At 44.2% G+C, this 15,781-nt stretch overlaps 1 protein-coding gene across 2 annotated transcripts in view; it reads left to right on the top strand.

Moving 5' to 3' along the window:
- BUB1B (BUB1 mitotic checkpoint serine/threonine kinase B) overlaps window positions 1–15,781 on the top strand; it is a 156,685-nt gene that overhangs the window by 106,051 nt on the left and 34,853 nt on the right. For both annotated transcript variants that reach the window (XM_077464860.1, XM_077464861.1), the window contains exons 14-17: window positions 6,045–6,123; window positions 7,166–7,419; window positions 7,847–7,989; window positions 11,688–11,819. In XM_077464860.1, the coding sequence (XP_077320986.1) occupies window positions 6,045–6,123; window positions 7,166–7,419; window positions 7,847–7,989; window positions 11,688–11,819 (608 nt within the window). The remainder of the gene's footprint in view (window positions 1–6,044; window positions 6,124–7,165; window positions 7,420–7,846; window positions 7,990–11,687; window positions 11,820–15,781) is intronic.

The following is a 15,781-nucleotide window of genomic DNA, read 5'->3' on the forward strand; positions in this document are numbered from 1 at the left end:
CACTGGGTTACCTGGCTTGGGAGTCCCCTCCAGGCGGTCTCTGTATGTGGTGCTGGGAGCAGCGGCTAGCATGTCTCCATGTTTTCATAGTCGGCAGCCATTATCCTTATCCTTATCCATGTCTCAGGGCATTCTGGCTCTTTCTGTGGGAGGCGGCCGGCCATTTTATTATAGCCTTGTGGGGAGTTCTATATTTGAAGCCAGGCAAGAGGGCTGATTTCCCCATGGTTGTCCCATCTGCAGAGGACGCACAGTACAGCACTGCTCCTTGGAGGTCAGGGTGGTGAGTCCTTCTGGGGGTCCCCCAGTGTGCGGCAGCTAGGAGGGTTGTCTGCCTTTCTCTCTCCCTAGTGGAAGTTTGATCCCTGGTAGTGTCTGGTTGAGTGTGGGACGCTATGGCATCTGAAGCAGCTGGCCCCTCCCCTGATGCCTCCTTGACGGCAGCTGACCCCTCTGGGTGTGCGGTGCCCCTGGACGCTTTGTGGGCAGTCCTGGAATTCTTGCTCTCCCGGGTTGAGGTGGCGTGCGGGCGTAAGGTGGGTAAGAAATGCCCCCTTCCTCCTCCATCTCCTGGGGAGGACTCTCATCTGGACTCGGGCTCCACCGTGGCAGGCAGCTCCTGCCTAGTGGGTTCAGGTGATGCGGCCCCTGATCCTTCGGACAGCGAGGAGTCCTCCGCGTCGCGGCACATGAGAAAGCACTGGCGAGTGCTCTCGTTACGACGGTGCACGATACTTTTAAAAATTGAGTATTCGGTAGGGGCGTCGGTCCATTTTGGGTTGCACAAGCTGGTCTGCACCACTAAGGTGTTTCCTTAACTTACTTGATAAGTTTATATACAAGGATTGGGAATGACTGCAGCAGTTATTTTCAGTTCTTCACAGTTTTTCGGTGCGTTACCCCTTTTGAAGAGTTTGTTGAAGAAATGGGCTTCCCCGCCGGTCGTTGATCCTCCAGTGTCCAGGCGATCATAATTCCTGTGGAGGGGTCCCCTTCTTTCAAATATCCTGCTGACAGGAGGTAGGCTGAGGCGGTAGCATGATCTATATTTTCTATGGCAGGGTCAGGTCCAGTGCTAGCCACCACTCTGGTGTCGCAGACTCTTACTGAATGGGCTAAGCTATTACACCACGAGTAGTGTAATGAGCAAGCGTCTCCAGTCTGTGTGGAACTGGCAGACCAGTTAGTGCAGGGACCTATGTATGTCTGTGATGTGGCCCTGGACACGGCCCGTTACTTTCTAAGGTTTCCGTGTCGGCCATGGTTCTTCGCCGGCTGCTTTGGCTCAAGTGCTGGTCGGCGACCAGATGTCTAAAGCCCCATACACACTATCAGTTTTTCTGCTGAGTTTTTCCTTCAGGTTTACCAAAACCATGTAGTGCAAGGGCCTACCTGATTGCATACAAATCGAAACTCCTCAAGGTTTGACCTCATATTATATGGTTTTGGTAAAGCTGAAGGAAAAACTCAGCAGAAAAACTGATAGTGTGTATGGGGCTTAAGAAGGCTTTGGTGGATTTGCCTTTCCAGGGTGGGAGGCTATTTGGAGCCTCTCTGTATGACATTATTAAGGACATTATGGGGGGGGGGGAGAAGTACTTTTCTCCCAGTCCAAAAAACTCAAGGAGCCCTGTCATAGGCAGGGTCCCGCCTTTTCCACTCACAAGAGTCTTTCTCGTCCACCCAGTTCTGCGGGCAAGCGTTCCCAGCCCATCAAGACTCCTACGGGTGGGCAAAAGTGCCCTTGGCATCGCAAGGCAAACCAGCCCGCGGACAAGTCCTCTTCTGCATGAAGGTTTACCCCCACCCGACTTGCGGGTGGGGGATCGCCTTTGGTGGTTTACAGACCGGTGGACTTCTGTTCTTTTCGACCAGTGGGTCTGCAAACGAATTTTGTACGGTTACAAGATAGTTTCTTTCCTGTCCATCAGACAGGTTTTTTTTTTTTCCCCTCCAATCTTCATCTTTTCCCGTCTCGTCGGAAGGCCTTGTTTGGGGGTGGTATAGGACTTGATTCTTCGGGGGATAAGTTCCTGTACCAGCTTCAGAAAGGTTTTGGGTGTTCTACTCCTGGACCTCAAGGCCCTCAATTGTTTAGTGAGGGTACGGAGGTTCAGGATGGAGTCCGTTCATTCAGTGGTGGCCGCGCTTCATCAAGGTTATTTTCTGGCCTCCCTGGACACCAAGGACGTGTACTTGCATGTCCCCATCTGTATCGGGCACCAGCAGTTTCTGCATTTTGCAGTCAGGGACATGCACTATCAATTTGTGGCACTTCCCTTTGGGCTGGCGTCAGCACCATGGGTCTTCACCAAGGTGCTGGCACCAGTTCTGGCATTACTGAGGCAGCGGGGCTTCACGATTGTGAGTTCCCTGGACGATCTCCTCCTGAGAGTGGCATTGGCCTCAGAACTGAGAGACTACGTGGCAATCACCATGCAGACCTTACAAGAATTCGGCTGGGTGTTGAATCTCCAGAAGTCTGTGTTGCTCCCGACCCAATGCATGGAGTACTTGTGGTTGATTCTGGACTCTGCATGGCGAAGGTTCTTCTTCCACCAATCCTGCATATCGATTGCTGCGCTTAAGTTGCGGGCGATCAGGTTATGCCTCTCCATTTAGAGTGGCTGCGCAGTCATCCAGTCAGCATCCTGTTGGACAATGCCACAGCACTGGCTTACGTCAACCACCAAGGGGGGACAAGGAGCTCGGCAGCGGCGCTGGAGGTCTCACATTCTGCAGAGGATAAAACTTCACTTGCCAGCTCTATCAGCCGTTTACATTCCAGACGTAGAAAACTGGTAAGCGGATTACCTCAGCCGTCAGTTGCTGGATCAGGGGGAATGGTCACTGGATCAGGGGGAATGGTCACCAGGGTCAACCACAGGGACAAAATGAATCCTGGGGGAGGAAACCCACAAGACAGAATGCTAAAGCCTCTTTATGAAGTGAGGGGAAGACTTCTACAGTTGTCAAGGGTCTAGTAGGAAGAATTTCGAGACAGGTGGGTGGTCTCCACAATAACTCTAGGTTACAAGCTAGAGTTCGGAGAATTCCTGTCCCTCCTTTCCTCAGGTCAAATGTCCCCAAAGATCTAGAGAAAGTCTCTATTTCTATTGTTAGACATTTTTTTTCGCAAAAGGTGATCATGGTGGGTCCCCATGGAAGAGCAGGGGTTGGGGTTTTATTCAAACCTTTTCACTGTGCCAACACCAAATGGGGATATCAGATATTCTAGATCTAAACCGATTCCTGAGAATTTGCTTGTTTTGCATGGAATCAATCCGAACAGTAGTCTCCATCCTACAAGGAGGAGAACTTCTGGCATCAATCGACATCAAGCATGCATACCTGCATGTATCCATTTTCCCCGCTCACCAGAAATATCTGTTTCAAAGTAGAAAAACTTAATTTTCAGTTTGTAGCCTTGCCTTTCGGTCTAGCTACTGCACCTCAGTGTTTACAAAACTTCTACGTTGTGCATACCTCCACATGCTGCCAATACGTAAGTAGTACAGGAGATTTACATTTTTTTTCCTCTACTTAAATGTGTCTGCTTCCTCTCAAGGGGTTTGCATGATCGGAAATATGTGATAATTTTATGTCTCCGCAGATTTAATTTACTATGCATTTGCCCCTGGAGAATGGCCATACTGCCATGAAATGCATCGGACTTACAATGTTGCAATATGTTTTATCCATGGGCCATTACCCTGTGTTCTCAGGTCTTTTATGTGGAGGGTTGCTTTTTTACGTTATACTAATTGACAATTATATGTCTGTTCTATAATATGCTGTTCATGTGTGTACTATTCTCAATGTATCCACTGATGCATGTTTTTTGTTATGTGTTTTAGACGATAAACACATCTCTATTACTTGGTTTTAATTGTTGAGTCCCGAAACGCATACCTCATTCAAAGTTCCGAACTTCCTTGTATTTACCAGATTTAGGAATGGAGAAGTGTGGAAACACGCATCTCATTGAAAGTCCCAAAAACCCCTCTTGTTTTTCTTTACAAAACTTCTGTCCCTTTCTCTGGCCAGATTAAGGACTCAAGGTATAACGATAATAGCATACCTAGACGACCTGCTCTATCTGGTCTACTGGTCGGTTGCCTGCTTGGACCAAAGCATGGTCACCACAGTCAACTACCTGGTGTACTTGGGTTGGGTCCTCAAGAAATATCTTTAAAGCCAGTAAGAAGATTAGAGGGTCTGGTTAAAGATACAGCCCAGAAGAGGGTGTTTTTACCCCAGGCAAAGATCAGCACTATAAAGGAGCTGGTTCTGGTAGTCAGGGCAAAGAAGGGTTTTTCTATTCGACTTTGTATGAGATTGTTGCAGGAAGATGGTGGCTTCATTTGAAGCAGTTCCCTATGCTCAATTTCATTCAAGACTGCTGCAAAACAATATCTTATCAGACTGGAACAAGAAGGTCCAAGCATTAGATTTTCTGATGCCTTTGTCGCCATTGTGTTTGTCGCCTTTGTGAGCCTCAGTTGGTGGAGGATATCCGAGAATCTGCAGAAGGGCGGAAATCCTTCTCACCAGTTACCTGGAAGGTGGTAAAAACAGATGCCAGCCTTTCAGGTTGGGGATCAGTCCTAGAAGAGGCATCTGTCCAGGGGAAGTTGTCCAGAACCGAAAGATTGGGTCAGCGTACCTAGCCCTAAGGGCCTGGACTTTCAGGTTGTGGAATTCTCCTGTCGGGATTCAAGGGAGCCCAGGGAGAGGTAAACCATATCCTAAACTGGGCAGAAAAGCATGTGCCGTGCATATCGGCAATCTTCATTCCAGGTTAGAGAACTGGCAGGCGGACTACTTGAGCCACCAGAAGTTGTTTCCGGGAGAATGATCCCTTCACCCGGCATCTTCCTGGCTATATGCCAAAGATGGGGGATCCTGGACGTAGATCTGTTTGCGTCCAGGTTCAACAACAAAGTCGACAACTTTGTGTCAAGAACAAGGAAACCACTCGCTTGCGGAACACATGTATTGGTGACCCCGTGGGATCAGTTTTCACTGATTTATGCATTTCCTCCTATTCTGCTGCTACCTCAATGACTGACTTCACAGGATCAAGCGGGAAAGGAAGTCGGTAGTTCTTGTGGCCCAGAATTTCTTGGTATTTAGAAATGGTAAAGATGCTATTGCAGGGACCAGAGTTCCATCCTACCTTTAAAAAAAAACCGCTAAATGTAACAGTTTAGCTATTGAAATCCATGTTCTAAAGAATCGTGGGCTTTCAGGCTCAGTGATATCTACTTTGATTAATGCACAGAAGCCAGCTTCCAGAGTCATATATTGTAGTGTCTGGAAGGCGTGTGAATCCAGAGGTTGGCATCCTAGAATGTATGTCATAGGAAGAATTTTTGCTTTTTTGCAATTGGGCTTAGAGATGAAACTGGCCTTGAGTACTATCAAGGGCAAGGTCTCGGCCTTATCGGTATTGTTTCAATGTCTGCTGGCTTTGCATTGTTTGATCCGAATACAGGGGGTAACGTGGCTTAATCCACCGGTTAGAAAACCCCTAAACCTTTGGGACTTGAATTTAGTTCTGTCGGCATTACAGAAACAGCCTCTTGAGCCGATACGACATATATTCCTTTTGGTCCTTTTGACAAGGAAGCTAGTTTTTCTGGTAGCAATTTCTTCTGCAAGATGGGTATGAGAGTTGGCAGCTCTTTCTTGTAAAGAGACATATTTAATCATTCACAAGGATGGGGAATTGAACTTCCTGTCTAGGGTGTGCCAGTGTCCATTACCTGAAGGTGCCATATAAACCATACAGTAATTGCTTTGGCTCTGTGTCCCGTGATGCACTCCAAAAAAAGGATTTTACAGGTAATCTGTTATAAAAATCCTATTTTTTACATTACTATAAACTAGACAACAAAGTATGTAGTGCTGACGCCAAGTAAAAGTATTTAAAACTGAATCAGATTCATCTGTACAATATACACTGTCTAACAAACTCTTCGTTACTAAAAGATAGTTCCTTTTCCTTTATTTGGTTATCAAATCTATCTTTTCTTTAATAGTGCCTCACAAAGTTTGAATAGGATGCCACCTACAGCCCGTTGCCCACTTGCTGCTATTCATGATGTCGTCCCACTCATGGTAAGCTATCGATCTGCTGCGACTCATGTTATTTGAGTGTGTGTAAAATATATTGTGTATATTATAATGGGGAGAGTCCCTGTCCCTATGAAAATGGGGTTAAAGTGGACACTGTCTTCATATCAGCGGATTGCAGAGCTACAGAGCATAAACTTGAAACGGAGAAAACTGCTCTGGCAGGTTTCTCCAGATCTTGCTATTTTTAGAACTGGTTCGGTAGTTTGGAGATCCTTCAGAGTCTTGGGTGGGACAGAATCTCCAACCCTGTGTCCAGGTCTTATGGATAGCCAGTAGGTTGTGTGCCCAGGATCACACAGCCCATATAACGAGGGGCTGGTGAGAGTGGAGAAAGGTGGAGTGTGTGCAGCTTGTTGCTGCTGCTCCATCAAGACAGACCTGTGTCTGAAAAGCTGTCCGCCCTGTTTGAAGTCTGGGGGACAGTAAGCAAACCCCTAGCGGTCTGGAGAATCCTGTTGAGGCCAGGAGTAGGCCGGTTCAGCAGGGAACTGCAAGGCAAAGTAAGCCTAGGTGCCAGGAGGCTTGACATTTTTTGTTGTATGCATTTACTGGAGAAGAACCCCTGTGTGTGAAATCTTGTGTATAAACTTTTTTTATTTTGTTCCTGTTAATAAAAATGGGCTGCCATGCCCTCAAACCTGATAACTGACTGGTGTGGACTCACTATGTGAAGACGCATCTACCACCGTGTGTGTGTGTGTGTATGTGTATTTATATATTCCTGTTTTGGAGGTTGTCTCATTGTTGTCCATCTAGTGCACCTGTTGTTAATTTCATTAACACCAAAGAAGCTGATTAATAACCCCCTCTGCTACTTAACTGACCAGATAAATATCCCAGGAGTTTAAATGACTTGATGCGATACTCTGATTAAAAAGTGTGTTGTGAACTTTTTTGAGCAGTGTATATGTACTGTGTATATAAGCATGCCCATTTTTAAAACTGGTTTTCCCAAAATGTGATTACTTGTTAAATAGTTTTTGTAGTTCAAAGCTGGTAATTTCTACTTGATCTTTCTATAAAGGACACACTTGATGGTATTGAACCCCTGAATGAAGAGGCTATAGTGTCTGGGTCACACAGGAACAAGACTTTATTTGCAGATCCAGAGGATACCTGTGATTTTATAAGAGCTGCTCAGCTGGCGTCCACACCTTTCCACAAGAGCAAGGACGAGTCAAAAGAAAGCGACTCATTGGATCTGGGAAGGCTTCCACTTAGAGAGAAAACTCCAGTGAATGAGGAGTCTTTCCGACAAGTGTGTCCCAAGAAGTTGAGGTACAAGAGTCGTGTGTGTGTGTGTGTGTGTGTGTGTGTGTGTGTGTGTGTATATGTATGTTTACTGAGGGTTTCCCTTATTTTGCTGACTGTCATGTAGGCATGCACTACGCAATTCTAATGCCAGGCATAGATTTTTATAGTGTTTTAGAATAATTCAGAAGAGACCTGACATGATTTACATAATAAAAAAAAAAAAGCTATCTATTAGAGAAATTGGAAATCTATCAGAGAAAGTTTCCAGCTTGCGTAAACATTTCTGTGATTTGAGAGACTGTGGCAACCTAAATAATCTGCTTGTTGAAAACGATTGAAATAGAGAATTTGTCCCTCTAATAAATTCTTTGTGCAAAAATTGTCTTTATGCTACATAAAGGAACCTACAGCCACTGTATTACACATTTATTTGCCTTTTTGTGATCAACAGCCCAATTTTAGAAGCAAGCAGAGAGGATACTCCTTCCTCTGTGTCTTCTGGATCTACTAGCCTGCTCACCTCGAAGACTCTGCTTGTCCAAGAAAAGTTCAACCCTGCAGGCCAGATGTCAGGGGTGTATGAACATGCTCTGGGTATGTTTTAATATTTTTGAATGATTTCCTGTAGCTGCCCATGGATTTGAGACCAAAGAATGTCCAACTGAAAATAATTGCGCTGCGAGAAGACATGTGAACATGCTTAGCTGCACCTGTTTCAAATGTGCTAAAAAACCCATGTTGTAGAATAAGATCATTTGCACCTGTTAAAATTTTAGAAATTTAAGGGGAAGGTGTGTATTCTCATATAGGCAACATTTTTAAAAAGATTCCACAGCACTTAATCTAGCTAAGTAGTATCTAACATTTAGATCAAAAACAGGTGGTTATTGGATAAGTTTGCCCATCTACTGTGCAACTCTGAAGTGTGGCCCATATTCTGAACTATGTGAACACCCAAACTGTAACTAATGATGATAATTATAGTAAATGCTGTATGTGTATTGATGTGAGGCCGAGCTAGGATAGCTAGGCTAGAGATCACTAGCATTTGCCTAATGAGGCTACTAGAAAGCCAAATGTGTAACAGCTTGCCGACCTCATCACTTAGATGTTTGGCGTCAGATCAGCTCTTCTGTGCCAGATCACGTACCTAGTATGTGATGTGGCACTTCCGGGTAGAGGGCATACGGGCCGCCAGTGACCCATCTGTGCTGTGATTAGACACAGCACAAGCTGATCAGCGGATGCTGGCCAATGGCTGTCCACCTGCACTTACTGATAGGCGAGGAGAGAGACAGGACAGTGCTCGGTCTATGTAAACAAGGCAGAACGCTGCCCTGTCAGTGGGTAAGTCCATCTATAAGTCACTGATCGCCACCATTACTAGTAAAAAATAAATAAAAAATTCCCCTATATATCTCATAGTTTGTAGACGCTATAACTTTTGTGCAAACCAATTAACATAAGCTTGTGATTTTTTATTTATTTTTTAACAAAAATATGTAGCAGAATACATATCGAATCCCACCAAAAGAGAGCTCTAGTTGTGGGAAACAAATTACATTCATTTTATTTGGGTACAGCATTGCATGACTGCCCAATTGTCAGTTAAGGCCATATCGCAAAAAATGGTTATGAAGGGGGTAAATCTTCCGGAGGTCAAGTGGGTAAGAAACCTCCGATAGATGATGCCATCAATATTGGATTCGGCTTCCTTATCCCAAAGTCTGTATTCAGGCCTAAGTATCTCTTCCACCTTTTTTCTTCGAAAAGTTTAATTTGTATTTCCTATTTTATTTGTGGGTGGATATGAAAATGTTTTAATGCCTTCTGTAAGAAGCCTGCCTGCAGACTTTAACCCCAAACATTATATTATATTATAACCCTGGTGGGTTTTACTTCCTCTTTTGCTGCCTGCATATTAAAAGCATAATGGGCTAGTATGCAATATGTGACACTTACCTGCAAACGAATCAATAGCTGTCCCCTGTGCAGGCTGCGTCCATCTTCGCGTCTCTTCCTTCCGGAGGCCGCGGATTCCGACTCTGTGACTGGCCTGAGCCGCATGACATCACTCCCACGCATGCCTAATGGCACACGCTGGTGGAAGAAATGGCACGGAGGTCCGGTTCCTTCACAGCGCATGCGCCAATTACATCATCGGCACACTGCAAGTGAAATATCTCCTAAACGGCACTTGTTTAGGAGAGATTTCCACTACCTATAGGTAAGCCTTATTCTAGGCTTACCTATAGTTAAAAGTCACTAGGGAGGGTTTGCAACCACTTTTCTTGTCAGCCTTCCTAAATTATTGTTGCATGATAATGTACATGATGTTGGTAAAAGATGTTTAGTAATGTTCATCAGGATTCAGTGTGCAAACAATATGATTTGGGGAAAACCCCCAACAAAAGTGAATGTCATTAATAATATCCAGTATATTAAATATGTTGAGTAAGATGCAATATACCATTGCAAAAGCCCAGGAGTGTGCCGTTTGTAATTCCATAGGGCAACACTGGTCAGTAATGCTCATAGTCTTTATATTAATTTAAAGCGTTTGTTACACAAAAAAAATAAATGGAGGATCCTGTTCCTTTATTTATTTTTTTCAAATATAGTTTTATTAAATTTTATCAGTACATAGAACAGAGACGAAAAAAAAAAAAAAACAGTCTGGTGTCCATATCAGATAGGTAACAGAGATTGGTGAAAACAGGTGCGCAGCACCGGTGGAAGACAAAATCCAGCTCAGATCGAATATCAATGGTTGCCCGAGGGCACGGTGAAATGTACAGATGTATATTAAAAATAGCCACTTTGATAACCATCCTCCATACATATATAAGTGACCACAACCATATATCACCACTGCGTAATGTAAAATACGTGATCTGGAATCACCAGAGAGAACAGAGAGTATGAATAGTCTGAAAATAAAGAAGGAGAAGCAAGAAATAGAGACATGGATTGGGGGATGGAGGGGGAAAGGGGGGAGGGGGAGGGGAGGAAGGGGTGACGGGCAGACAAACAAACCTGTAGAGGTAGGTCGCAGGGTCTCTAGGCTTAATAGTAGAGCCCCCGGGTAATGTACACTATTTAACATGTCAGGCGTCAAATAAGGGTCTCCCTGCATCTGAATACTTGAATAGGTTCCAACGGGTCCATATCTGAAGATATGTCTCATGTTTATCCGCTGCTGTCAAAATCAAGTCCTCCATTTTATTGATTTCTTCAACCTTTCTCAGCCATAATGCCACCGTAGGTGGGTTTTGCTGTTTCCACATAAGGGGAACACAGGCCTTGGCCGCATTCACTAAATGTCGTAGAATAGATTTTTTATAGGTCTTGAGCGACATGGTAGAGACATGTAGCAGAAAGAAGGCGGGATCGTCAGGTATCACGAATTCCGTGAAGTCCTGAGAGAGAGTGCGTACCGAGTGCCAAAATGTTAGCAGCTTGGGGCAGGTCCAAAAAATATGGAGCAATGTCCCCTTATCCGTGCCACATCGCCAGCACCGATCTGAGGTCTCCGGGAACATGGCACGGAGTCTGCTGGGAGTCAAGTACCATCTCATCAAAACCTTATAATTCGTTTCTTGTATCTTTGAACAAATGGAAGACTTGAGAGACAGGTGTATCATCCTGTGGACCTGCCCAGCATCAAAAGTACGTTGGAGGTCTGCGCCCCATTTCTCAATGCAAGTCAGTTCAGGTTGGACCGGGGGTGTATTAAGAAGGGTATATGCCCCAGACAGGATCCGGGGCAGTTGTTCCCTGCCCGAGCAGTAATCCTCAAATGTAGTAAGGGGTCTACAGTATTGATGTGGGCCATGTAAAGAGTGTAGGAAGTGATGCAGTTGTGCCGCCGGCCAGAAGGGCACGCGGAAGGGGCCTGCGGAGTCTGTCAATTCTGTAATAGATGGCCATCTATTTCCTAGGGCAAAATTAGATGCGGCTGTGATGTCAGACTCCCGTAGGGTCGATCCTGTTCCTTTAAAGCATGAATAAGAGCACAGTGCTTGTGCTGTGTAATTTGGTCCCCCCGCATCACCTGAAATACCTGATTGATCCTGCCTGGCATGTCTCCATGACACCGCGCTCAGGCAGAGGGGGCTGGCAGTGATTGTGTGCACTGCGTTAACCTTTAAAATTGTTGTCCACTATTGCACCTTGCTCTCGTTGACATATAATACTGCAATATTACTGTCACCAAATTATTATACCAGGAGATTTTTATACATTTTAGAGCTTCTTCTGATTTTGTTTTGAACTTCTCACTGCACTTTTAGACTGCTCTGTGGATTTAGAGGAGCTGCACAAAAACTTGCTGTTGCCCACATCTGAACTATTGACATTACAGCATATCCACCAGGAGGCCAGACATATGCCCTCTTTGAAGGACCAGGAAGAGTTCCACCTTGGTAAGAAAAAATAATTTACAATGGTAGTTCTTTTGAGTTGGGCACATGTAATTAAAGAGATTACAGTGCATGCAGTAACTATGGCTCCATGAACACAGGCGGTTTGGCCCTTTGGTGTCAAATCTTTTTTTTTTTTTTTTTTTTGGCACCTGAGAGGCACAGATGTGCCCAGCCTGCCAGGATATGTGGAAATACGTGGTGGGTGTACACTATACCGAGCAGTACACACATTCAAGGCCATATGCATTGAGGGAAATTGGCATGATGCCCAATTTCTGCATTTGGGGCATACACCCTGAATGCTTATGGCTGTAAATGTGAGTACCTCTCCGTGCAGTGTTAGGCCACTGCATATTTTAGTCAGTAATGAATTTTGATAGGCTGTTAACAGCAGGACTGGATGCTGCACCTTTGCTTTCCAGGAGCCCAAAAATGCCAGGATTGACTCCTATGACTATCATGGCATGAAGCCTATGGAAACTACTAAAATTCATGTTTAATATAAAATGCTATTTAGCTATCGCCGCAATCTCATGTATAACGTTCCACACCGAATACGAGATGTTTTAACAATGCAGCATTTGGTGTTGGTAACATCTTTTTAGACCTAAACCAACGACAACAAATTTTAAAGAATAAGTTCACCTTTGTAAAAATAAAATAAATGCACGTATATTTGCAGGTAAAATGTGCATTTATTTTTTTTTATTTTTTTATTTGGAGCCTGAAAAGGATTGCATCCGCAATCGGCAGATTGTGGGTACAAGGCAGTTACGCAATGACAGGAAGAAACAATGAACTACCTAGCGCGCTCAACAGTGCCCTGGTAGATCAATGAAAGCTACAAGTCGGCAGCCCCAAAGGCTTGTTGGTACTTGTAGCTCTCCCATTCACAGAGCTCTTTGAATTAATGAATGAAGCGGCTGGGTGGGCGGAGCCCCACATTGGCTGTTTTTTTTTTTTGGGTTTTAAATTGGAACTGTGAGTTTGGGGAGAAGATTACTGGCTTGCTGTCACTAGAGGCGGTGGGTCAGGGATACGCTGCCGCAGTGGGCCCATGCTAGCTGCAATCTTTTGTTTAATTGCGTAGCTGCTTTCCAAGTCTATTTTTATGTTCTTGTAATCATTAAAGTCTCAACTAGCACTGTTCATAGGGTTCTCTAAATACTGCAGATAGCTTATAACCAGTGTAGATAAGCGTTATATCTCTACATATTTAGTTTGCTAAAAAAAAAAAAAAACATTCACACTGACTAGTCATGTGCTTCTTCTTTTTTTTTTTTTTTTTTTTTTTTTTTTTTTTTTATTCAACCAGGATACATCAGGCTACTTGTGGTGTACTAAATTTGAGTACTGAATTGTATCGCATCACAAAGCTGGATAATGGCAGTGTGAGAACTAGTTGGAGGGGAAGGAGTTTATACATCATCAGCATAAAGCCATATCTTGGGCACAACTCCAAGGATAAGGGAAATTCTTGACCGTCTCAGATAGCGTTGTCTATCAGTCTTGGCATCCACAAATTAATTTGTCCTTGTGTAATAAGCGTGTTTTAAGCCAACATGATAATTATATTAAGCTTACTGAGAGACCACACAAATCCTTTCCCATGCATCTTATAGAACACAAGATAACTGAGAACCTACAGTAGGTTAGGTCCGATCATACACCAATAAAAAACAGCTTCTGATTCTCCATATTATCATAAATCTCTCCTTTTGTTCACGTTCATTTTCAGAGTTGTTAAGCACTTATTTATCACATAAAAGGTTTTACTGAAGCCAATAAAGTAGAGGACTTAATGTAATATTCCAGAAAACTATCCCCACATTCCCCCATTACTGGCAGTTTGCGAATATAAAAACAGTCTGTGCTGAACAGTGGTATAATTTTGAATCTGATCTACGGCCTCCTCTGCGTTACTTTCTTGCCTGCTCTGTGGGATCATGATGGAGGGCATCCTGGTAATTCTCGCAATGAACTGTGGGCCCCCCAGACCATGCAGATCTTTTGTCACAAGGACCAGTTTACCACCCTGCTTCAATGTCACTGGCTTTAACAGCATGGCTGTTAAGGCCCAGGTCCTAAAGGATAGGCATCTGATTCTCTTTCCTACGCTCCAAAAAGCAAGGCAATCTGCTTCTAACAAGGTCTACTATCAAACCAGAAAAGCTTACTTTGCTTGAAGTAGGGCTAGGAGGTTTATTCCTAGAAATAGTCTGTGGGACGCATTATCGCCTTCCTCCAATCAGGTCTGGATCAACATTTTACCTTGTACTTTCAAAGACCAGCACTCTGCTAGATCTGTAATTGCCCTTTGGGCCTTTCAGCATCGGGCTTCTGTTTCTCAGATTTTCAAGGCTGCCACCTGGTGTCCTTTTCACATTTTTCCAAAGTTTTACCAGGTGAATGTTTAGTGCTCATCTGATGCCAGTTTTGGATAGAAGGCCCTTCAGACAACTCTTCGAGCTGTAAACTGCTCAACTATGGTTTTGTGGGCTTGTTTGCTTTTTGCTTGCCCTGTTGTCCATTTGGACTGCTTTGGAACATCCCATACTGTGAAACCCCTTTTTCAGGTGCTTTAGCGCTAGAAATAGCCTCTAAGCACCTAAAAAAAAAAAAGAAAAAAAAGAAAAAGAAAAACAGCTTTCATTCCAATGTGACTTTTCACACTGGGGCGGTGCGCTTGCAGGATGGGGGAAAATGGTCTTGCAAGCAGCATCTTTGGGGGGGGGGGGTTGGGAGCGATGTATACAGCGCTCCCAAAACGCCCCTACCCATTGGAATGAATGGGCAGCGCTTTGAAAGCTCAAAAAATTTGGTTAAAAGAACACCGCTAGTGGCCTAAATGCACCGATTTAACAGCGGTAAAGTGCCGCTAAAACGAGCAGTGTCCTCACCTGAGCCGGTCCTTCAATCGGCTATAGGGTGCTGCTGCCACCATCAATTCTACTAAGGGAAACCAACATTGAAGCCCTGCAGCTTCACAGCCAGTTTCCTACTGCGCATGCGCAAAGCACACTGCTCTGTGACTGTGCCAGCTGCCGGAAAAGGAGGAGAGGGGTGCTGAACTTCTGTCTGAGTTCACCACAAGAATGGGTACCTGTCAAATCCACATTTGCCTAATTTGGCACCTTTGAGAGTGGGGGTTGTGTGTGTGTGTGTGTGTGTGTGTGTGTGGAGCTTTTTCTTTTTTTTGGTGGAGCTCTACGTTAATAAACGAATGAGGAAAAGATTTTTGACTTGCCATATGATCGATTTTATTTTATTTTTTTATTTTTTTTGGAGTTTATTAAGAGATACAGGCCCATACCCATCTATCCTAAGAGGAGTGATCTTAAAGCAGTAGTAAAGTCCTATATTAAAAACGCAAAAGCTGGTCCCTTGCTAAGTTCATGATGTACTAGAGTGCATACTGGCACATTATTTCAGACTTGCCTGCAAATGGAGACCTCCAGTGCAGTGCTGTTATCTGTCCCCCAGTGCTTCCATCTTCCCTGGTGTTCCTTCTGGGTTTCAGATCTTCAGCCCGCTTGAATGGCTGGGCTGCAGTGATGCCAATATCCACGCATGCGCAAGAGAGTAGTGTCTCTTCTGTTTTAAAAACCCTGCCTGTCAACGAATTTTAAATACCAAGACTTTACTACCACTTTTGAACCTAGTGAACTCCAGGAAAATGTATTTTTTTCTTTTTGGAAAGTCAAAAATCTTGTTTTTTTCCAAGAGTGTCCAACAGGGTTGAGGTCAGGGCTCTGTGCAGTCCATTCATATTTCTCTGCAAACTCTTCAAACCATCTTTTTATATACTTGGATTTGTTCTCAGGTTATGCTAGAGCTAGAACAAAAAAGGGTTGTTCCCTGTGTGATTGTCAGGTAGCATCACGTTTTTGGCCATATATTGTAGTCCTTATGTCTTGGAACAGGGGTGAGAACTTTTACTGCTGTCAGATGTCTGCAACTTG

This window comes from Lithobates pipiens, unplaced genomic scaffold (genome assembly GCF_037356315.1).
Source record: "Lithobates pipiens isolate NorthernLeopardFrog02 unplaced genomic scaffold, aLitPip1_a1.2 Scaffold_30, whole genome shotgun sequence".
Lineage (NCBI taxonomy): Eukaryota > Metazoa > Chordata > Amphibia > Anura > Ranidae > Lithobates > Lithobates pipiens.